This window comes from Momordica charantia, assembly GCF_013281855.1.
Source record: "Momordica charantia cultivar OHB3-1 chromosome 8 unlocalized genomic scaffold, Mcharantia_2.0 BLBB01000008.1, whole genome shotgun sequence".
Classification (NCBI taxonomy): domain Eukaryota; kingdom Viridiplantae; phylum Streptophyta; class Magnoliopsida; order Cucurbitales; family Cucurbitaceae; genus Momordica; species Momordica charantia.
This window is the reverse complement of record NW_028275166.1, coordinates 29,520,976-29,544,030: the sequence shown is the minus strand read 5'-3', so window position 1 is coordinate 29,544,030 and position 23,055 is coordinate 29,520,976. Positions and strand designations below refer to the sequence as shown.

The 23,055-nt window shown below is 33.5% G+C and overlaps 3 protein-coding genes across 6 annotated transcripts; all 3 read right to left on the bottom strand.

Annotated features, from left to right (window-relative positions):
• Nucleotides 1-619: 619 nt before the first annotated feature.
• On the bottom strand, nt 620-4,721 carry CXIP1 (CAX interacting protein 1). 4 transcript variants are annotated; one of them, XM_088126862.1, is made up of 4 exons: nt 4,417-4,721; nt 2,135-2,404; nt 1,510-1,604; nt 620-1,084 (listed from the first exon to the last, which is right to left on the bottom strand). In XM_088126862.1, exons 1-3 carry the CDS (start codon nt 4,634-4,636, stop codon nt 1,534-1,536), a joined length of 561 nt encoding a protein of 186 aa, XP_087982988.1. In that variant the 5' UTR covers nt 4,637-4,721; the 3' UTR covers nt 620-1,084; nt 1,510-1,533. The 4 variants fall into 4 exon arrangements, with proteins under 4 accessions (XP_087982988.1, XP_087982989.1, XP_022149817.1 ...); XM_088126863.1 differs by having other exon boundaries at nt 1,510-1,589; nt 4,417-4,720; XM_022294125.2 differs by lacking the exon at nt 620-1,084 and having other exon boundaries at nt 1,367-1,604.
• A 706-nt stretch (nt 4,722-5,427) lies between these two features.
• On the bottom strand, nt 5,428-12,044 carry MEE12 (maternal effect embryo arrest 12). The gene is made up of 4 exons (XM_022294232.2): nt 11,243-12,044; nt 9,325-10,161; nt 9,044-9,177; nt 5,428-6,197 (listed from the first exon to the last, which is right to left on the bottom strand). The coding sequence occupies exons 1-4, from the start codon at nt 11,856-11,858 to the stop codon at nt 5,574-5,576; spliced, it is 2,211 nt and encodes a 736-aa protein (XP_022149924.1). The 5' UTR covers nt 11,859-12,044; the 3' UTR covers nt 5,428-5,573.
• Nucleotides 12,045-14,074: 2,030 nt separating this feature from the next.
• FHY1 (Haloacid dehalogenase-like hydrolase (HAD) superfamily protein) lies at nt 14,075-19,990 on the bottom strand. The gene is made up of 7 exons (XM_088128185.1): nt 19,566-19,990; nt 19,013-19,088; nt 18,443-18,494; nt 17,610-17,724; nt 17,462-17,532; nt 15,850-15,937; nt 14,075-14,441 (listed from the first exon to the last, which is right to left on the bottom strand). Exons 1-7 carry the CDS (start codon nt 19,844-19,846, stop codon nt 14,318-14,320), a joined length of 807 nt encoding a protein of 268 aa, XP_087984311.1. The 5' UTR covers nt 19,847-19,990; the 3' UTR covers nt 14,075-14,317.
• Nucleotides 19,991-23,055: the final 3,065 nt, after the last annotated feature.

Below are 23,055 nucleotides of genomic sequence, written 5' to 3'. Positions count from 1 at the left end.
ATCATTTCTCTCTCATATATTAATATCGGTGTGAATCAAACTCACAATTTCGAAGATTTATCGTTGAACTATGTTAACTTTTTTTAATTATTTTACAAATTTACCCTTTCCTTTTTATTTATATTACTAATAATGTTAAATGTAACTTTTCTCAGTTAATCTAATTTTATTATAAAATATTATAAATTTCTAAAAATTTTACTTTATTATAATTAACTAATATCAATAAAATTTCTAAAATAGAATTCATTGCTATTAAGTATTATAATAAAAAATATTCACTATCAGTAATAAAATAAATTAAAATGTATTATTATTTTAATTAAAAATAATGTTAGCACAATTTTTTAGTTAATGTATTTGTAGTTAGCTAAAACAAAAAAATGGGATATACCAATTATTGTTATATATCTAATTCTTATTCCGATTCCAAATAGTTGTAATAAATAACATTACGAGGTTTTTACTCCAATTCCAAAAAAAATTATAATAAAGAAAAATAAATAAATAACACTCCCATAACTATTGATTTTCGTTCCGGTTTCTTATGAGTAAAGAAAGCCTAAATTTGTAAAAAGAATGTCAAATAAGTTGATGCAATCCTAAAAATTCAAAAACCTATTAAAAACCGACTTATTAGATATAGCATAGAAATTTATTGGACATTTTAAAATTCATAAACTTGTTAAACATGAGGGGCTTGAGAGATAGGTAGCGCCCAACAGGTCTCGACTCGAGTTGAAAAAGAAGGCTAAACCCAAGATTGAACCTATTAAAAACCGACTAATTAGATATAGCATAGAAATTTATTGGACATTTTAAAATTCATAAACTTGTTAAACGTGAGGGGCTTGAGAGATAGGTAGGGCCCAACAGGTCTCGACTCGAGTTGAAAAAGAAGGCTAAGCCCAAGAGAGGAGGACTTTCAGGAACTAGGGAATACGGGTGGATTATAGAGCTAGGGGCAAATCGAGTCCATCATAATTGGACATGGACGAGCCCCTCAGGGAGGAAAGAAGAAGTCCCATCGTTTCTCCAGCACCGTTCTCGCCTCAATGAATGGTGACTCAGTAACTAATCTCACCTAAATAAAATGACCAAATTTTATTCATGAAAATTAAAAAACAGTCAATGAAAGCACTCTTCAACATTTTCACAATGTTTAGCTAGATAATAAAAAAGGATTTTGATTTTTTTCATGTGATTGTGAATAGAAACACATTTCATTGATAAGTGAAATTGCTTTTGCAAATTTTAGAAACACTAAAACTTTACAAGTGCTGTTAGAAGAAACACCAACAATCACTTAATTAGTCATTCTTCCAAGTGATCAGTCATTTCCCAAAAGTGCAGGTAGAAAAAATGCTTTCACTCAAAAACACTTTTTTCAAGAAGTGCTAAATGTAGTTGTTTCATTTCCTTCAAGCTTTGAGTAACATAAATATCATATTGATGTACACCTTTCCATCACCTAAAAATAAAAATAAAAACCAAATCAAGAAGCATTACCAAACCTCAACCAAACAATGGGCTTCAAGAACACATAGCCTTCTCCAACACTTCTTGCAATTCTCCACTTTTGTATGCTTCTGTAGATATGGAAACTTTATAAATTTAGTTAATGAATTTTGAGCATCATATCTATTAGATCTTAAATTATATATATAACAAAAAGAGCTTAAGATTTAAATAATATTTTGGTCATTGTACCTTTAAAAATGTACATATTAGTCCTTATCCTTTCAATTTTAATCAATATACTTTTAAAAAGAGACAATTTTAGTTCATTTCTTTTTTACCACAATTTCAACGTAATGCTATAGTACAGAGACCAAAACTATCCTAACTTTGCATTATTTCTATTGTATATAGAAATTTATGTTGAAATTTTACATGCAGGAACCAAAATGATCCATTTTTAAAATTATAGGTACCAAAATGGATTTTTTGAAAAGTACATGCACTAAAATGAAAAAAATAAAAATGTGTAGGATCAAAATGGACATTTTAAAAGTACACGAACCAAAATAGAATTTAAAACAAAATTTAATTACGTTCCTAAACTTTAAATCATACTTTTTAAATCTACCAGCAAATATCTCCCCTTTTTACGGAAAAGATTGCAGAAACTTACCAACAGTTATGTCACAACCACCAAAGAACTCTCCATCAATATAAAGCTGAGGAAAGGTTGGCCAGCTTGAATACTCCTTCAGTCCTTGCCTTAGTACTTCATTCTCCAGAATGTTTATGGTCTCAAAGGTCACATTTAATGACTTCAATATTTGAACTACGGTGTTGGAGAATCCACATTGTGGGAAGTCTTTTGATCCCTTCATAAAGAGAACTACTTTCTCTGACGTAACGACTTTGTCAATTGTCGTTTTCAGCTCGGGAGACAATGCTGCCAAAAATTAAATAAATAAATAAAATTGGTAACAACCCACAACCTCAGATATTTTCATGTTTTTAAAGATGAAATTGCATTCCAACATCTAATTTGATATCTTCATGAAATTTGTAAGAATCAAGGCAGATGGCAACTCAAAGTAAGTTGAATGTGGCGATCTAAGCATCCTAGAGGACTTGGATGTTTGGAGCTACCTTCCCACGTCCAAGCTCGTAGGTGGAAAACTTAATAACTTGAAGACCCTTGCTGTCTCCCGAAAATAGCATTAAGGCGAACAAAACCTACTTGAGAATTAATGGAGAAGGCCATGAGTATATGCAAGGAGTGGGGAATATGGCAGAGTATTAATAAGGAAATATTAGGAGTGTCATTGGAATATTCATAGTGGCATAATTGTAATTACTTGGAAGTTGTCAGGGTGAGGGAATTTGGGATGGGTGGAATTTTGAAGAGTAATTTTGGGCAAGTCCAAGCCTCTCGAAGTACATGGTTATTGTAATCTTCCTTTCCTATTTCAATACTATTTCAATTAACTTCTATTACAGTGTCTGCTCTTATAAGAATATCTCTAATATCTCTAAAACAGTACTTATGGAAGTGTTTCTCAGACTACACCAAAATCCAGAAGTAATATACAGCAGAGTTGTGGCTACATCAGAAAGCAGTATCCAACCATACACATACATGAAGAAGAATATTTCTAAAATCTCTTGCAAGAGAAGTCCAACGAGTGGTCATTCTCATTCCTAAATTCTGAAGTCAGAAATTTGTATTCCGAAGGGACGATTGGGGATCAAATCTACAGCAGCAAAGATCATTTGCCACAACAATGGGCAGAATTCATGTTCGCAATCCCAAGTGACATCTCTTTTTTTTCTTCTCATTAAGATAAATGAAAGAATTACAAGAGGGCATTTACTTCACGCTAAGTATTAAGTCATAAGACAACTAATTAAAACTTAATTATTCTTTTTTCTCACGACCTTTTAGTTGGAGGATGTATGCTTTAATTAATTGAGTTATGCTCAAGTTGACAAAACTTTATTATTCTTGATGAGGTTGAAATATGGAGAAACCAAAATGACATTATGAAAAGAAAGACACAAGAGTTTTTGAAGAATCTTGTCCTATCGAGAATTTTCTTTTGGAACAGTGTATAGGTGTTGTTCAAACTACCAAAAATTCTTTTGTAATTACAGTCTCCTGATCATTTCGTATGAGCGAAAGACTTCAATAATCCCAACCAAACCTACCCCCACACAGAGAAACCTTTTTCTTCTTCTTTTTTTTTTTTTTTTTGATAAGAAACAAACAATTCATTGATATTCCAATAATCCTCCAACCTTACTCCCTAGAACTCTCCACCCTCTAAAGATTCTATTATTTATCTCAATCCAAAGCCTCACAAAATAGCCAAGAAAAGAAATCTTCATTCTTCCCTTATCCCGAAAAGGGGAGACAACAGAATCTCCTCCATCAGAGCCTCACGGTCCCTATTATGAACCCACGACACCCCAAGAACCCAAAGAACCTCCTCCCCCACTATTTACGGTTGTACACTATAGAAAACCAAGCCAACCGAGAGGTTCCGCTCTATTGCCTTTCCTTTCCAAGGCTCCTTTTGCTATTATCAGCACAACCTAAGTCAAGGCAACTTGGAAAAGAAGGTTTTCTTCCAACAGACAAGATATCAAGTGTTGAATGCCACCAAAAACTCTCCGCAAAGAAACGATCTCCATGCTTCAGTGCTAGTAGAAACCCTCAAAACACAATTCAAGATGCCAAGAACCTAAGGAACGAGAACAGCATTTGTTTTTGGTAATCAAAACCCTAAACCCATTAAACTTCCCCCCTTAATCTCCGGCAATTAAATAAACTTTATCGATAACACCGATTCAAACCAACCCAATCACAACAGCAGACATAGTTTTCACAAATTCATCACAAGCCTCCATCAGATAACAGCAATCAATTAAAAAAAAAACGGAGGCAAAACAAGAAATTACCAGAGAAGCAGCGGAGGGAGCCAAATTTCCGTCCAGATCTCGATATTTGCCCGATTGACACGGCATCGCGACGTTGAAAATTCCGGTTAAGGATGGCGTGGCGTTGTAGAGACGAAATGGGAAAGGGAAGAAGACGAAGAGAAGGGGTTGTTTTGCTGAAGGAAGAGGAGGACGAAGGAAATGGAGGTGCGGCTAGTTGAAATGCTCCAACAGACGACATTTTCTTCCTTCTTCTTCAGCGGTGGTTCGAAGTTCGAACTCCAGAGGATTTAGTAGAAACAGAGAGCCACAGAGTTTGCTGAAAGTTTTAGTCAAAAAATCCTTTCTTTTTAATCAATTAAAAAAAAACTTTTTAATCAGTAGTTAGATACATTAAACAGTAAATAAATAAAAAAAGAGTTGTTGTAGAACTAATTAATAAATTATATAAAACTCAAACAATAATATTCTCAAAATTAAGGTCCAATATTCTCTAAACTGCATAAAAATATTCCTACAAATTCAAGTAGGTTAATTAGCATGCTGAAAAATATTAATTATATATTTAGTTAAATTAAAGACATGCTATCTTAATTTTAAAAAGCATCTCATAGGTCATTTGTTTGAATTATTTTGATAACTATTTTATTTATTTATCTTTATTGAAAAGAGAAGCAAAAACATGTTTCTTTGTATACTAAAATTTTAAATTTAAAAAGTAAAAATTTTATATGAAAATTAATTTTTCGAATTAGATATTCAAAATTTTTATGTTATGTTTATGAAATACTGCTTTTATCTATTGTTTAAAAAATTTCTTAAAAATAGAAAACCACAATTACCAAGTGCTTATGTTTCTCAAAAATTAAAAATGAGAAGCAAGAAAGAAAAAAAAAAAAAAGAGAATGATATTAAACTATATCACCAAAACTAAAAATTTGATTATGTTACTCTATATTTAGTTATTTTAACATATTCTTAACATTCTTCATTCACAGGCTCGAAAACTAAAATGTCATCCAACAAGAGAACTACAAACACAACCTCCTATTCTATTACCATATTAATAATATACCACTAAATTCAAAAACTTGAACTAAGAAGTTTGTGTTTTTTCAATCATTTTAATATATTCTCAAGAGATTAATAAAAAAAAAAGAATAAATTATATACACCAGTTAAATATTCAAATCTGACAGGCCAATGGAATCAACGGTTGCATTTTCAGGCACCACATCGCTACAAAACTCACAAGAAACACCAGAGGGAGTTAAATGGAGGGAGTGATGGATTCTTGCTTCTAACCAAGACAGTCTTTTCTCAAGACTCAGCACTCCAATGTGCATAATCCTAATATCAATTTGTGCAGCTCTAGCACAAGCTCGAAGCAGTATGTAGTAATCGGCATGAGCTGCGTAAGTCAATGCACCTCCATCGATCTTCCTCGAGTAGTGAAGGTAACCGAATCTCTTCGGGTTGACCCTTGGTGGAATATAGCAGAACCTTTTCTCTTCCATGTCGAGTTTTAGCCTTTTGACTGATGCGTCTATGGAAGTTTGTGCTGGAGCTTTGTCTTTGGAGGATAGTTCTTCCTCATCACCACCTTCTGAACTTTTGGACGAATGGCTTTGCTGAGAATTATTTGAGTTGGAAGTTTTGTTATCGGATGATTCTCTGCTAATACCTTCTTCGCCTCTCGGTTTCTTGCTTTCATTGGATAATCGGTCAGCGGAACCTTCCCTCAATCTCTTTTGGTTGGAAGCAGCATTTTGATCTACATCTTCTGTTTGTTCCGAGTCCTCCTGTAACAATTATTTGGTTGTAGTTATGGCTTATGCTTGCGTTATGATATGTTACCTTCCAAATAAGCATTGACTTATTCATAAACAAATTTGGTATGGTAAAAATCATCGTACAGTTACAGAATCCCTGTTGCATAACAACAAAAGCAAATAATATTGAAAAGTATAACTATTGGCTCCCAGTCGATTTCCCTTTCTTTTTTTCCGATATCTATGAGCATCTCGACTAATTTTATGGGACAACCACTTAATCCTACAATAGTCGGTTCTCAAAAAACTCATAGGATTTTAATATCTCAAATAGCCACTATGGGAATTTCTCATAAAATATATATATATATATAAATAGCCACTATGGGAATTTGACCTCAATCCACTATATTCGATTGTCCCTTTATTATTTTGACCAAATCCAATGTAGTAGGGACAACCGTGGTTGTCCAATGGAGTAGGTGTGCAAGCTTTTTTCAACTGAGTCAATTCTCTCACTATTAGTCATTGCTTTCCAATCTCATTGATGCACGTAAGTATGATGATATTGAGTTGGTTATTCCTCTCTTTTTTTTCAAAAGTAACTAATTTTCATTTCTTTTCCCGATATCTATGCGCACCTTAACTAATTTCATAGGACAACCATTCAACCCTATAATAGTCAATTGTTTCTAAAAAAACTCATAGGATTTTAATATCTTTGGTAGCCACTATAGGATCTAACCTCAACCCACTATATTTGGTTGTCCTTTAAACCTGATCTAATATAGTAGAGTCAAGCGGTTATCTCGTGAGAATAATCGAGGCGTGCAAGTTGCCACAACACTCATAGATATTTATATATATAAAAAAAAAACTCTATATTGATCAGCAACCTCTGACTCATTCCAACGAAGAACATTCAGGAAAAAATAGCAATGATGTCATAACCATAATGAAGACAATGATAAGCATATCCCGCAGTGTTATAATCTAAATGCCAAAGCATGATACAAACACTTGCTTTAAGCAAAAAGGAGATGTCGATAAATATGCTTCATTAAAAACTTTGACCTGTTCCAATTAAAGAACTTCCTAAATTTCATACATGACAACAGGTGAAAGTTATAAACATTAGTTGAGCTGGCAACAAATACTGGTAGAATGTGGAAGAGCCAGATCATGTGATATGTGAAAAGAATTTAATCGTTATGGTATAATCCAGCCCAGAAGTATGATATGCACAAATATTTTTAACAAACTGACGAGTAGGGACTTCAATACAAAAAATTTGACATCAAACATTAAGAACCAAAATGATTGTGCAAGTGTTAGGGACCAAAGATATATTCAGCTAATTGTAGCTCGAACGTCTAAACTCCTTAAAGAAAAAAAAAGACAACAGATTTTCTTTCAGCATGGGAATGAATTTATTTATTATTATTATTATTATTTATAAGAAACCACGCTTTCATTGAGAAAAATGAAAAGAGATATAAAAATACAAGAAGGGCACACAAAAAGATAGCCCCGAAAAAGGGAGCACCCTAAAGAAAAGGACTCCAATCCAAAAGAATGCTGCCTAACTAATAATTACAAAAGGCCTTGGCGACCGATCCTCATAAAGAAGTATTAAACCTAATGAGATCCCAAATATAGTCTACAAATTTCTCCACCCCCTAAACAGTCTATTGTTCCTCTCCAGCCAAATACCTCATAAAGTAGCCAGAAAAGAAGCCTACCACAGAAAACAACCCCTGTCACGAAAAGGGAGGATAACAACACTTCCTCCATCATCGCCCTACACTCTCTAGAATAGACCCAGACTATTCCAAAACACCTAAAGAACCAAAGCCATAAATCCTACACAAACTGACAAGTCCACAACAAATGATCGAGATTTTCCAAGGCATCCTACAGAAAACACACAACTGCGGGTCCAGACAAAAGGAAGACATCCTCTGAATACGATCCATGGTATTGAAAAACATCGATTCAATGGGTTTCTCTTTTTGTTGTTCTGTGGAGTTTGTGGTATAAGAGCAACAACAAGATTTTTAGAGGGATGGAGAGATCTAGGGAGGAAAAGTGTTTTGTAATTACTCCTTAGGTTTGATCTTGCTTGGAGTATGTTCTTTTAGTTTGGCTCTTTTTGTTGAGCTGTTTTTTTGTATGCCCATTGTTTCTATCATTTTTCTCAAAATAAAAATAAAAAATAATGTTTTTAATGAAGCTCAGTTTGCAGGATTGGAGGCTCAGTTTTTCAGTAAAAAAAGCTCATAAAAAGCCAGTTTTTCAGTAAAAAAAGCCATAAAAATAAAAAAGCTCAGTTTTTCAGTAAAAATAAAAAATAAAAACATCGATTTGCAGGATTGGAGGCTCCTCTGGAGAAAAACTCTATGTGGCATTCCATCATTTCATTACTTTACAAAAAGGGGGTTGGTCTGCCAGCAAATACAAACATCCGACCACCATGGGCCGCTGGAAGTTTGTAAGAATGTATGCCAAGAGTTTTTAACTTTAAGATGGGTAATGGGACCAACATGAGTTTTTAGAATCACTCTTGGGCTATAGAAATTCAGCTGCATCTTGTCAACCTGAGATTATTCTAGTCTATTAGTCTTAAAGAAGCCACTATTAGTGATTGGTCGGTTCAAGATAGCGAAGTGCTCAAAAAAGCCTCACCCAGTGACTCAAGATAGCCTTCTCACTCTTTTTTTTTGTCTCTTTACCCTTAAGATCAAAATACCATCCTTATTAAGAAAAGAAAGGGAATTCATCATATGTTGTGCAAGAATCTCAATCATCAAAGAAATTTGAATTCATTTCTGAAAAGAGAAAAGAAAAAAAGAACAGACTTGCAGTATAGTCATTACCTTCTGATTTTGATAATAATTCCAAAATTGTTCGATCATCTTTTCTTCCTCGTGATCCTCGAATAAAGATTCTAAACCAGCAAAGACGACATCCTTACAGTGTTGAAGGTAGGTTGGCAAGTCCCGAGAGTATTCTGCCAACAAAATTTTGAAGTTACCAAAACGACATTAGTAATAAATATAAGCAACCAGGAAGAGGAAGGATAATCTTATCTAGTAAAAGCACATGCATAAGTTTCGGTGGCTATAACTTTTAAAATACAATAAAACTAAAATCATACCATAAGTTTCAGCGATCTCATAATATCGAGCTTCAATCTTGGAGAGGAACTCTGTAGTAGTCAGTTCAGGCTTGTGCAGATTCAAGTTCTCAACAGAGGCAGACAGATTATCCACATTATGTGAAGTAAATCCAGATCCATTTTCCCTATCAGCCTGCGTGTTACTGAAATTATGAGCAGGACTTGAATGTGTCTTCTGGTTAGGTGGGAAAGATGAAGCACAATTAATGGACAGACTCTTTTCCCATTCTCCAAAACCATGGAGATCATAGAGAATTCTCATTGCTATAATTAGAATTGACATAACACAAACACGAGAGGGAAGCCTCAGCTCATTGGTTGACAACCACAAATCGGGAGGCATCGACCACTCGTAAATGCGGCAAGCATGATGCAAAATCTTTTCAACTGGAAGGGACAGCTTGTCAAGATAACGACAAGCTATCAAATGGAAGTTAACTGGAGGTAGATTCAGCCCTATGGTATGAGCTATTGATGCTGCCAAAGATTCTAACTTCTGGAGTGGGGGAATTCGAGAAGGCCTATACATATGCTTTGAACTTATAGGGCAGGCCCTTGATGTTTGTCCAATGCGATTTTCAATGTCGATAAAAGCAGCAAAATATGGAAGTTTCCCCTCAAGTGACCACTTCATTATGTCTGTCGGCAAAATTGCTTCTCGGGCGACATGGCAAGCCAAAAATGAAATGGCTAATGTACAAGATAATGGTATCTTCTTTCTTAAAGATTTAACCCATACAACTACAACCCGCTGACCAAACAAATTGTGGGGTTCTGCTTTATGTCTACTGGAAACTGGTCTAATGTTTCCAGGATCTGTTGAAACGAAGGAAAACTCAGTTTGAAACTGAAGTGAAAGATAAGAAGATGACTACAACTAAAAATACTAAGAGGTCTAGCGAAAACAATAAAACATGTTAAAAATCAAATTGAAGAAAACCCAAGTAACACTACATACAGGAATTGATAAGGTATTTATCCAACTTTACTTACAAATCTATATGATGTCATTCAGACAAAATTATGCCTAAAACAAAGAAACAAGGAGAAAAGGTATTTCATATGGATTTTATACTTAGAGCTATGATATTTGACTATCTAAACAATATCACAGGCGGATACTTCAGAATTACTTCAACGGAGACTGTCTAACAAGCTTTTAGTAGGCCCCGATTTTCACTCCAAAGCTCATTCCATATGGGTCAATGTTGTTAAAGCTACTATTTTTGAATTATGATTGGAGTGCAATTTGAGGATCTTCGAAGATAAGTTCCTAGCTTGGAGGGAGTGGTTTGATTTGACCATGATTAAGTCTTCTCATTGTTGTTCGTTGTCTTGTTTGTTTGATAATTATGTCTTAATTTGAATGCATTCATACTCGCCTGTTAGTTTTATTTCTTTCGCTTTCCTTCTTTCCCAATGGAACATTGTATGCTTAAACAAAACTTTTTGTTGGCCTCTTTTCATGGGCATGAGAAACAATGGAATAATAATGATGAGTTAAGTTCTTAAGGCAACCATCAGAATCAACCCAATCATGTTGTTTTTTTCCTTTGATAACTAAGAGTCGAAGCTCCGCCTCCCCATACTCAAAGAGCACCCGAGCCCGCCCAAGACCCGAACCTGGGAGACATATAAACGGTTTTTGGTATTAAGCTCACCAGAAGATTTGAACTTGAAACCTCTAAGCCAGTATGACCAAGAGACCCCAAGTCCTTGTCAATCGGGCTGCCATTCGGGGACCAGAATCCACCAAATCATGTTAAAAGAAGCAAATAAAAGCCATCCATTAAAACTCTCTCATCCAAAGTAATAACCAAATTCCAGGAAACGTTTACAATCTAAAGCCAAATGAATTGAAATATTAACTTCTAGAGGAAGTAAAGAGTGATAAAACCTTGGCATTGGCTCTCAGAATCCTGAACAGCCTCAAAGGCCCAATCCTCATCAAAGACCCGTGTAGCAGTCACAAATCTCAACCAAATGCTGGCCGCCAACCCACAAATCACAGGGCTCGCCTTGAACTCCTTCACCAAAGCTTCACACTGAAGCTCCACCATCAACTGCAACCCCATCACATACCTCATCCTCACTTCCTCAGCATACTCCTCAAAACTCGGAGCTCCGGATAACACACCACCGGACCCGAAATCCTCGGGACCGGTAGGCCCCACGCCATCATCCAACAGCGCCACGGCGTCCCCCTCCTCCTTCAAATTAAGGCTGTCCCAGAACTGAGAGTGCGCCGCGCCAAAAAGGGCCTGCGGCTGAGACTGAGACAGGGGCTCCACCTTGAGAACGGCGGGAATGCGGCGGCGCGTGTGGGATTGGGAGTATATGGGGCCGCCGCGTTCGCCGGCGTCTCGTAGTAACAAATCCTCGTCGGCGACGCCGGTGTCGATGATGTCGTCGGCCTGGGAACCACACTGGAGGCAGTAGAAGAAGCCATCGAAGCCGTCTGTAAGCCCTACACTGCCACAGTTGTAGCAGGACAAGTTGCGGGGGTCCGCCATTTTTTAGATCTTGAAGGTATAAAAATGGAAAAAAGAGAGAGAGATCAAAGAAACCTTAGAAATCGAAAATTGTGCATGGGGTTCTGTAATTTCTGAAATTTCATCACAATCAAAGATGAAAAAAGAGGGAGCTTTTATGCACTTCCCTTGTTAGAAAAGGAATTTGTTTGGCAAGTGAGTGAGATTTATGCAACAAAGTGAACTTCACAAAATTTTTATTTTTATTTTAAATATAACATGTCGGGTACTAAAAAACAAAATAATAATAATCGTACCAATTTCATAACATATGTTTAGATTCGATAATTATTTTATTTTTAGTTTTTCGTTTTGTTATCTAATTTTAAAAAATATTAGTTAATTTTTGAAAACTAAAAAAATAACTATTTTTAAAATGTATCTTGAAATTGAGTTCATTCAAGTATTTATAATACATGTGAAAAGTATTTTTAAAAAATATAATAAATTAAGTATAATTTTTAAAAATAAAGAACTAAAAACAAAATAGTTATTAAACCGGACTTGAAATGTTTTTAGTTTTATGTTTAAAAAATTAAAAAAACAAAAAACCAAAATAAAATAAGTAGTATAATTCTAAAAGATACAAATAACAAATACCTTACCTAGTTAACCTTCATTTTAATATAATTAAAGGGAAAAAGAATCAAAATTTTGCCTTCAACTTAATCTAATATGTCAATTTTTATCATAAATTTTTAATTTCATCCGATTAAATTATGGACAACTTTTACCTTTCTTTTAATTTCTATTAGAATCCACCTACTAATTTTAACCAAAAAATAAAAAATAAAAATCTCTCAAAACGCATTACTAACCAAAAAGAAAATAAAGAAAGCACAAAACTTGATTAATGCATGAGATTGATCCTGAAACAAATCTCTCAAAACACACATTTGGACAAAATCTCCCTATCATTTTGACAATACATATATTTTATAATTCATTAAATGTATAATAAAATGATATTATTTTATTATTTTTCAAACGTAAATTTATTAGAAGATAAAAATTGTACTATTTATCGAAATTCCTAATTAAAATTTAAAGAGTCAAAATTAATACACATTGTCAAATTTACGTTAAAAATTAATTTTCTAAAAAATTAAAGAGATAAAATGATGTGTCCATAGCTGGAATAACTTTCTCTTCTCTTTCGTTGACATCCGTCAACTCTGAAATCGCAAAAATAAAATATTTCTCTTAAATGAAGTGATAAATATTTTAAGTAAACTGGTGTAACTTAACAATAATATTAAAAATATAATATATTAGAATTTAGAAAGATAGTTTACTTGAATAAAATTACATTTTTGCAAATATTTCGAGGAGGAAGATTTTTATTAGTAAAATAATTTCCTTTACAAGGTCTTTTCCAAATAAACAACCGAGCATCTCATTGACCACAACTAAATTCAAAAGCTTAAGTTGATAGGTTACCCATTCCCCCAACGGGGATGAACGAGTATGCAGATAAATTCAAATTGAGGATTTTTGGAAGAAAACGCAAGGCATTGGCAGTTTTTCCACCAAATTCAGGGATTTCTCCCTTTATCCTGATTCACACCCATTTAGAAAGATATCAAAAAGGTGAAAAGGAATTCGAAAAAGACAACGAAAAAGGTTGTCCCATCTCTCATCAACAAGCCTATTGTGCCGATGTCTGCCCTTTAGAGAAAGACGAAGGGGCTGTCATCCGATTGTTCCAGAAGAGTCTTACGGGGCCCTGCACTGAAATGGTTTACGTCACTAGATCATTCTAAGTTAGCCTCGTTTGAGCAATTATCTACGATGAATTTAATCATTTATCCACTTTAACGTGTATTCTTGATTATTTAGTGACTTTAATAGAGTGAATTGATTCTCTCAAACTTTTGATCTTAGCATGGTATCCAAGACTTTGTCTTGTATTCGAACCTTTGCAATCATTTTCTCCCCATTCATATTGATGGATTTATTGGACATTATGCAAATTTTCAAGCTCATGAGTGAGAGAGAAACAAAATGTTCAAGTATTGATAAATGATTGAGAGAGAAACAAAATGTTCAAGTATTGATAAATGATTAACCTCACCGTAATCCCATCACCTTAATTCAGTGATGATTTAACCATTACAAAAAAACGATATTGATATTGCTTCCATATTCATGCCCTTTCTTCCAAATCGATAAACAGATCATAATGAAGAAATGCCCAATTGATATAATCCCAGCTGATTCTGATCATAATTTGAATTGAGTTACAAATGAGTGTTTTTTCATTTTGTGCAGTAAAAGGATCCCACAAAAGAATTCCCAGCTGTAACACTCTCAAGAACAGAATTCCAACATGAAGAACAATTGAATCAAGAGGAAAGATGATTTTATTTTCCATGGTGAAATTACAAAGAGAGAAACGAACCTCCATGATTATGCTTGTAGTATTTATGTCGATCCCGATTTTAGGCGATGTTATCGGCTGAAATATCGAGTCCTAGAAGACAGAGATCCTGTAGTAGTAAATCTGCACTTCTGAAATGTAGTCCAACAATGCCAACTTCCTTTGCTGCTTCTACATTCTTCTTTCTGAAGTAAACTCGTAAATGAAAAGAGTTAGCGCTCCGTTTCATAATCGTTTTCGTTTTGGTTTTCTGTTTTTAATATTCATGCTTATTTACTAACATTTTTTCTTTGTTCTAGCCCAATTATGAGGCTTGAAGAAAAAAAAAATTTCAAAATAGTTTTTGATTTTGAAACATTCCCAAAATAATTTTGTAAAAACAAAAAACAAAACAAAGGAAATATAGCTATAAGTAACTTTCATAACATTTTTCTTTGTTTTTTCTGCTTGCAGAAATATATACAGACATGCACACAAGAATAAGACCAACTTCTCACATTCCTTTTCAACTCTATCCAAAAAGAAGCTAGAGAATTCTAGTCTTGTCTCAAATTTTTAGCCATTTGAGCCATCACCCAGAAAGCAAGGCCAACCTCCCTACTTGGAATAAGCGAGCCAATAGAGTTTCTCCACGAAAATCTCTATTGAATAGGCTGACCCGACCTCCAGCCCTCACTTAGAGAAATTATTTAAGGAGGTTGGTACAATGTGGTTGACAGTTTTATATTGCAGGATAGATAAACTAAAAATTATAGTTTCATGAGTTTAGATGGAGCACCCACAATTTAGTGCCCACATTGAATAATTTTTTCCTCACTTGAGTTAGAAGCATGCATTACTAGGCTTGACAATTTTTTCTCCATCTTAATGAAACATTCCTCAAGCAACAAAGTTTGATTAGTCATAAAGGGTTTGTACGAGGAATGACAAGCATTACTCATTTTAGAGTGTCCAATAATACCAATCTAAGGATGGTTCAACTGGTTTAGACACTTATCACCGACTAAAAGATGGTAAGTTCGAATCCCCATCCCCACATGTTCTACCCAAAAAAGAAAAAAGTGTTCTATGGTCGACAAATTTTTTAGAAACTGACGCAAGATCCTGCTGGAAAGAAACACGAAAATCTTTCTATGTTGAAATATAAGTTGAAAACATCATGGCCAAATTCCTAGATCACCGAGTATGTGGAGTCTTTTAAAACAAGTTCCACCGACTCAAAACTACGAGGTTGATGCGATCTACTATAAGAACCCTGATTTTTGCAACAGTTGCAATCTTCTGTGCAAAAAAGAAACCTTAGAAGCAACATAGAAATTTGGATTAGAAAATGTATGCTTAGGCATTTCCTTTGTCCGACGCAACAGAATGAAAAGAAATTTAAATCATTTTAAATTTCTATTATTGTAGAGAAGAAATGAGAAAAACTGAAATCTTGCCTGTCGATGATAAGATAGTGACTATATGCATATATGATAGATTTCTGACATTTGTAACTTTATATCAATATAATAACTAATAAGAAAACCAAAGTCAAATGTACAGAGGCTTCCAATCATAATTCTATTTCAATTACTATCAAATAAGACGAACCTGTCATCGATGAAAATACAACTAGCTGGTTCGACTTCAAGATGTCTCACGGCTTCCAAGTAGAATTCAGGATCCGGCTTCCTCTTCCCTGAAACATATGGCAAATAGGATCAACATCGTGATAAAGACAACGACACATCCAACTTGGCTACTTTTCCGATCTTTTTTATTATAAATACAATGGAAGAAAAGAGCAGAGCAAGAAGAGACAGAAAACATTTTTTCATAGTTTGCCTTTCCTCATCGAATTCAGTGTACTTCTAGAAGTCTACGACATCAAATTATTGTATTTGTTGTAACTTACAAAACACAACTACTTGCGTGTGGAGACAATTATTCATTCTAGATCTAAACAAGATTTACCTCATCACTTGTTCTTCCATTGTTCCTTTACCAGGAATTTATGGGAGGCTCTGTTTCAAGATTTTGTTTGTTCTTAGGTTCTTCATTGGAAGGAAGAAAAGAGTAATTTCCATCTGCTCTGCGGTCATGGTTTAAATAGGAGAGCAAAAGTATTATGGATCAACATTGTCAAATCAATTGTGTGGGGCATATGGGCGGAAAGGAATCAGTGGTTATCTGAAGGCAAACGGGCTCTTTTCGAAGAAAGATTTTGATCCTGTTAAGTGTGGCTTACATCTATCTACAAAGTTTTGACTCATCTTTTTATATTAATTTTTGTTGGGAAGCTTTTTCTAGAGTTTTGTTCACATCGTGGTGTTCATTGGATTTTAATTTTATGGTCTGGGAGTTTTGGTTTTACTCCTAAAAAGGAATTATTAGCATTGTAAAGCCTAGTGATCAATAAGGGGAAATGCAAATAGTATAGGTCTTAGAGGAAATGGGCTCAAACTATTTTCTTGACAACCAAATATAGTAGGACGAGGCAGTTGTCCCGTAAGATTAGTCGAGATGTGTGCAAGTTTACCCAGGCACTCATTAATATAAAAAGAAGAAATTAAAAAAAATTGATTATATATATATAAAAAGGGTCTTCTTTTCCTTGAAAAGTTACAATGCTATAACTCCTTTTACTCCTAAAAATAGACTTCAAATAGGAAATCCACACATGTAAAATACCCATGCACGATCAAAATTGAGATACTAATTCTGATGTGAAACATAGTAGAATGGTAATGAAGAATCTGGTAGGATTCCCTATCAAGATCAACCTTATAAACCACAAAAAAAATCAAATGGTGGATGGCCAATTCGAAAGGGTCATCTAACTCTCCACATTTATCAGAGTTCCAGTTGACATTAAACCAAACAGTAGGAACAACTGGGACTTCATTTTGGTGGTTAGTGGAGAGTTAAGTAACTGTTAAAAAGTTTCAATGAGTGAAGGGAAAAACATTCAAAAGTCTCACACACGTCATGCTACAATCAAATCTGATTAGGAAAATAATGAACAGTAAGGAAAATATCGTGACTAGTTCTACAGATTCTTTTGATTCAAATCAAAGTAGAAGGTGAGACATATAAAATTGAAAATTGCATGTTAACTAAAATTCAATAAATTACAGAGATGCAGAAAAATTATGCCCCTGGCAAGAAAAGGAAGGGAGTCAAAGGAGAAAAACTTAAGAAGAGAAAAGCCTTCCAGCAATACCGTTTTTACAAGAGCAGAATGTCCATGATAGATATCTCGAGATTTTTAACTTCTCCTCGATCATTTCATACCTGCAAAATGAAATTACAAAAATTGATGAAACATTTAATTGCAAGAAATGGCATGCTATGATTCTTTTCTCACGAACCAAATGGGATAGTTTGTGAAGGCATGCATTTCATAGTTTCTCTCTTTTAGTGCATTTAGCAATTCTTCAATGCCTTCTAGGTAGGAGTAACCACTTTTCATACAGTTTTTGAGGCCTGGAAAGAGAGAAAAGAAAGTTAATATGAAGCAAAAAAGGAGGAGCACATGGTTCCACAGGCCAAAATTTACATTATACTAATAAAAATTTACATTATACTAATAAAGAAGAATATAAATTTAAATTTAAAAAAAAAAAAAAAAGTAACATGCAGAGAAAAATACTAATTTGAATACTTGGAATTATTTGAACTTTTCAGTAATCTTCCCATAGGAAGTAGCACTGGTTAAAATTGCTCATGTGTTGTATAATGCACGTATAGTACTAAAAGTTAAAACAGAAGTATAAAACCCAAGTAAACGAGTTAAGCATTTGATTCCTTGCCTTTCAAATTAGAGTAAGATATAGTGCATAAATTTTTAGTATGTTACATTATGAAATGAAGAAAAATTTCAATGAGTTTGTCCTACATAAAGATTTTAAAAAGCCTCAGAAACAGAGTATTTAATAGAATGATCTGATGTTCAAACATTCTGAAAGTAGTAATTCATCAATTTATGTTGCATCAACAATCACTCAAGACAAAGTAAAGTAAAGATAAATAATTAAAACTCTAAATTTTTTCAGATGTGTTTTTATCTGCATTCGAATTAAGTTGGGATTTTATTACAATCTCAATATAAAGTAAGATCACTATTCTTTCAGAAAATGCAAAGAGAATGACATAAAATTGGAAATCAAAGGGAATAAGAAAACAGGAAGGAATTTCGGCAAACCTTCAAAATCTACAGGTCGCCCATCTTTAAAGAATCTTTTTTCCAGCTCTGCCTTAAAGAAAACAACAATTTTTAGAAATATAAGTCAGATATTAAAGACCAGCAAATAAAATGCCACATAAATATATTTAAAAACTAAATAAAAAGCAAAGTCTCTACTTCTTACAAATACATCTCCTTTATTTTCTTAAACAACCAGTTGAATAAACTATAAAGATAGCTATAGTTATCTCCTTTTTAATAAAAAAGCAATGGCAAAAAACTTAAATTATTAGATTACTAGAGGTCTGTTTTTTCTTTGAGATGGGTTTTAGAAGGGAGGGAACAAAATAAAGACAACAGGAGAGGAAGAAAGAAAGGGAAGAGGAAGCAAATGGTGGGATTTAACCACATTGAGAACACAGATAATTGTAACCATTTACATATAAAATGACTGCAACAGAATGCCGCTTCAGAAGGTGATTGCTTATGAAAACACAAAAACTTAACCAAGTATAGTCCCTCCATGATGCAAGTCTAGTAACCTTAGCAAAATCTTGGGAACATAGGCTAATAAGAAGGTAGCCATACCTCATCAATCATACCCTTTTCAAACTCTAACCATATAGTTGGGTGCTTGAGTTCAAGTAGTTCCTCCATGGACATTCTGAGCAGTGAATTCCCATGCAATTAACTAAGGCATCATATTAAACACTAATATACATATGTATATACCTTCCAATAATATTCTGAAAAAGAAAGAGATTACATACAAGTAGAAACTACAACTTATTTTATTATAAGGTTCATTTCTTTGGTCTATTCCTGTTATATTTAGTAAATATGTAGATTGCATTGACAAGTTTGAGTTTATGAAGCCTGAAGTTGGGAAGTCCATTGTGTAATTTGGGTTTGAATTGCACAACGATTCTGCTATTAAAACATAGAATTTTGATTTATGACTATAATTTGTATATGTTGTGAGATTAACAAATCCATAGTTGATAGTCCGAGCTCCCAATTTCTCAAAATCGAGTCACACAATTCAAACCCATAAGCTAGAATTACTTCGTCTTCCATTTTTGCATTTCATCCTGAGTAAATTCCCACTAAAAATCAAACAAGAAAACGAAAATCCAAGCACCTGAAAAAGGCGGGAACATCATCATAGAAAGGATCACGAACAACGGTACCCATGATGTCAAAGAGGAGAACAGGAAGCTTCCCAGTGCTTTTGCTACCACTATCGGAGCTCCGGCCAGTAGCCACAGAAAGAGAAGACGAGAAGACTTTTCTGCCGCCGCCAATGTCAGGATCGTTGGCGCGGAGGAGGGTGTGGGTGGGATTGGACGCCATTTTTGATGGGTTAAAGGTGGGTCTGATTGGGGAGAAGAAGGCAATAGGAGGTTTCCAGAGAGAAGCCATTAATCTTGGACTGAGCTCCAAAAATGGCAGCCCCAAACCATTGCTGGATGGAAATGGGGTCCGTCGTTTTCAGAAATTCTCATCCTTAATTTTATATTTTGGACGAAATTATAATATCTCTGAGTTTTGTTTCATCTGCAGCAGTCTGATCCATCACCTTCCAAGAAAAAAAAATTGTTCTTCTTTAGTTTCTGATCTATTTTATTTCAAAGTTGTTTTAGATATAAATCTGTTTTATTTTTTACCGAACTATTTTATTTTTGTTTTATATTCTTAAAAATTAAGCTTATAAATATAAGTTTGAAAATTTTTTTCATGCTACTCCCTTGATTGTTTGAAAAAGTAGGAAGTATTTAAGATTCGTTTTGGATCAAAGTTTATCATTTAGTAACATAACAAATTATTTCTAACTAATAATTTGACGAAAAGGGTCTCGAAGATGAATGCTGTAAGTATTTCCGGTTAACCGTCTATTTCCATGGAGGAGTTGAGGAGGGATATATATATGAGATCATTATAATTTCATAATCCTGGAATCCCTTCCAAAGGTCCGGATTTGAACCAATGACTTACACTTTACCATGGCGGTAAAAAAACAAGATTTTTTAAATATGCTAGTGTTTGTCTATATTTTTTCAAAAAAAATTATAAATAGAAGGAGCATATATTTCTTTAATTTAATTGTGTATTTTTTTAAAAGATGTTTTTAAAATCTAAGTCAAATTTTAAAAAGTTAAAAAAGAGATTACTTTTTAAAACAAATTTGGCAAATAAATAAAGTGAGTTTCAAGAAAAGTGTAAACTACAACGTAATTTTCAAGGAAACAGAAACTAAAAAAAAAAGTTATCAAAAGATATTTATTCTAGTTATTCAATTTTCAAAAATTAACCTTTTTACTCCTCTAGAATAAAAAAAAATTTGATAAAACCTACAAAATAAAAAGATTACACACCGATCAAATGCTTGAATTTTTAGTGAAGCACATAGTTTACCCTCCATTAAATAAGAGGCCAACGCCTAGAGTTAATAAGGTATCTTCTTCGTTTTTAAAATTCTTTAGACGAGGAAAATTTATATTCTCAGTACAATTTGAATTCCATAGATAAAAACCATTTAGATTTTTAGATGGGAGAAACTATTATATATTTCTACCCTTAAAAACTTTAATGATATGTATTAATATAAAAAAAATCAATGAATGTGGATAAAATGAATAAATAAACAAAAATATAACATATAAGAAAGTCATGAAGCATGAAGCATGAAATAATAAATATATATGATACGTTTAAATTATCATACATATGAAAATAGGAAAATAAATAAAAATTGTGAAAAAATTAGCTGATGGCCTCCATAGACAAATTATAACCTTGAGCTTTCTAGTAAAACTAGAGTGTTCTTGAATCATATTGAAAATTTGATATTCTGCTAATCTATCAAGAATTATCTAAGTTATTGTAGAAAACTTGAAGATTTGTGCTTTCTTCGAATTGAACAATCGCATGAGATGTCTTGAGAAATAATTTCTTGTAATTCCATGTTGGAATAGACACGATCAATCTTGTGAGAACACTGATAAATGTTATTTAATTGAAAATATTTGAATAGTAGATAAGATTAACTCACAAGACAAACAACTTTAACAAAGTTAAAGTGAGAGAGAAAGGTAAAGCATAAATTATAGTGTATGAATTACATGAAATAAAACGTTGAATAAATTTGTGAGAGGCAAACGGAAAATATAAGAGGTACAGAAGTCAAGCAAATTCATCCACCTTTGAAAGAGAGAGTTTATACCATCAACAAGTTTAAAAGCAAAAGTTAAAAGCTTTACCATTTTTTCTTTGGAAACTCCACTTTTCATTCAGATAAATGAAAAAGAGAACAAAAATACGGACATACAAAAATAAAAGTAAAAGTCGAGCAAGGGAAGCTCTAGCTAAAGAAGGAATTCCAATCCAATATGACCTAACTGATAATAATACAAAACAACTTCGAGACAGAGCCCCATAAAAACCTGATGAGATCCCAAACTGCCCCGCTATCTCTCTCCACCCCTAAAAATTATGTTGTTCCTTTCCAACCAAATTCCCCACAATATCCCAAAGAAGTAAGCTTGCCACAAAAACCTCCCTTTCTCACCGAAAGGAGAAGACGAAAGCATTTCCTCTGCCATTACCCCTCAATCTCTACAACGGACCCAAGAAACTTCGATCATCTCAAAGAAACGGGTTTAAATCTTCTGGGAAAAGGCTTTACCATTTAAAATAATTGGATGAATCTTCTCAATTTACAGCAACGAGTATCAAGAATATCCAACTTCAAAATAATTTCTCCAACGTGCTTACTAGAATTACTGATTAGGTAGAAAAAAATTGAAGATTCCTACCCCTTTAAAATACCTTATGAATTAGAGGTTCAAATCTTCGATCCTACATATTCCGTAACAATGGCAATACCAATAATGACTATAAAATATTGGCACATCAATCTCATGTTTAATTTATTAATTGAAAAGTATTCAAAGATTGCCACCTTTTGCATTAAGAAATGAAGTTTTGAATCACCTTAGTATCTTCATTGGTCCATTTGTTCAAATAATATTCTTATTAAATTTTTTTCCAATTGGAGGGTTCCAAGATGGGAATGGGAAAATTAATTCTAAAATTAGGTTTGAAGATCTATATTGAAGATTTAGTCTTAAAGATGCCTATCTGGATCTCAAGGGAAAATGATATTTTAATATTTCCCTTTCTTTATTGCCTCAATTCTTGTATATAACCCCAACGTGTAATTCAATTGGTTAAACCATCAATCTCCGACTAAAATGTCATGAGTTCGAATCTTCACCCCTGTTGTATTAAAAAAATATATTATATATAACCCAAAGTTTAGAACTCGACTTTATATTTAGTACATAGACTGTTCGTTCATGAAATATTCTATCTTTTACCCTGCCTACTAACGTTTAGGAATAACAAACTCACAAATCAAATAATAGAACACCATTTTATAACATATTTATTTATAAAATCTAAACACACATTACACAACTTAAAATTTTCGAATTTTCAAATTCCAAGCCTTGCTTTGGCTAGCCTCTCTCTCCCGCACTAATTTTATAAGATATTAATTTTTAGGTTAAAATACTATTTTGGTCCTTGTACTTTTAGCCTTGGTCTATTTTAATCCATATACTTTGACA